This window comes from Penaeus monodon, chromosome 23 (assembly GCF_015228065.2).
Source record: "Penaeus monodon isolate SGIC_2016 chromosome 23, NSTDA_Pmon_1, whole genome shotgun sequence".
Taxonomy (NCBI): domain Eukaryota; kingdom Metazoa; phylum Arthropoda; class Malacostraca; order Decapoda; family Penaeidae; genus Penaeus; species Penaeus monodon.
This window is the reverse complement of record NC_051408.1, coordinates 8,704,883-8,705,373: the sequence shown is the minus strand read 5'-3', so window position 1 is coordinate 8,705,373 and position 491 is coordinate 8,704,883. Positions and strand designations below refer to the sequence as shown.

At 59.5% G+C, this 491-nt stretch overlaps 1 protein-coding gene across 1 annotated transcript in view; it reads left to right on the top strand.

Annotated features, from left to right (window-relative positions):
* Nucleotides 1–491, top strand: part of LOC119588128 (secretin receptor-like) — a gene marked incomplete in the record, with an annotated part of 160,037 nt that overhangs the window by 99,663 nt on the left and 59,883 nt on the right. Inside the window, 1 exon segment of the mRNA XM_037936835.1 lies at nucleotides 311–444. Within this exon segment, the coding sequence (XP_037792763.1) occupies nucleotides 311–444 (134 nt within the window).

The following is a 491-nucleotide window of genomic DNA, read 5'->3' as shown; positions in this document are numbered from 1 at the left end:
AAGAGGCACAAACGCGACAGCAACCAATCCCAAGGGGCCTAGGCTTAGCATGGTGTATGACGCTGAGACATATTACGCCTTACTAACCAGCAAACTCCTTTCTTCTCTCCCCCACCCTCCACCCCTATCCCCAACTCCTTTCCCCCTCCCTCTACCCTCCACCCCCATCCACCTCTTTCCACCCTCCACTATCTCCCCTCCCTCCACCCTCTCCCCCCTTCCACCCGTCCTCCTCCTCCCTCCGCCCATCCTCCTCCTCCCTCCACCCTCTCCCCTCCCTCCACCATCACCCCCCCTTACTCCCACACAGGCCTCCCCCTCCTGTTGGTGCTGGGCTGGGTGACGGCGAGACTTCTGGTGGAGAATACACTCTGTTGGCTGACGAATACCCAACCCTGGGTCTTCTGGACTTTCATCCGGGGTCCAATCACGGTGTCCATTGTGGTAAGTGGATCGAGGGGAAGGAAGTGGACGAGGGAGGGTGGATTTTC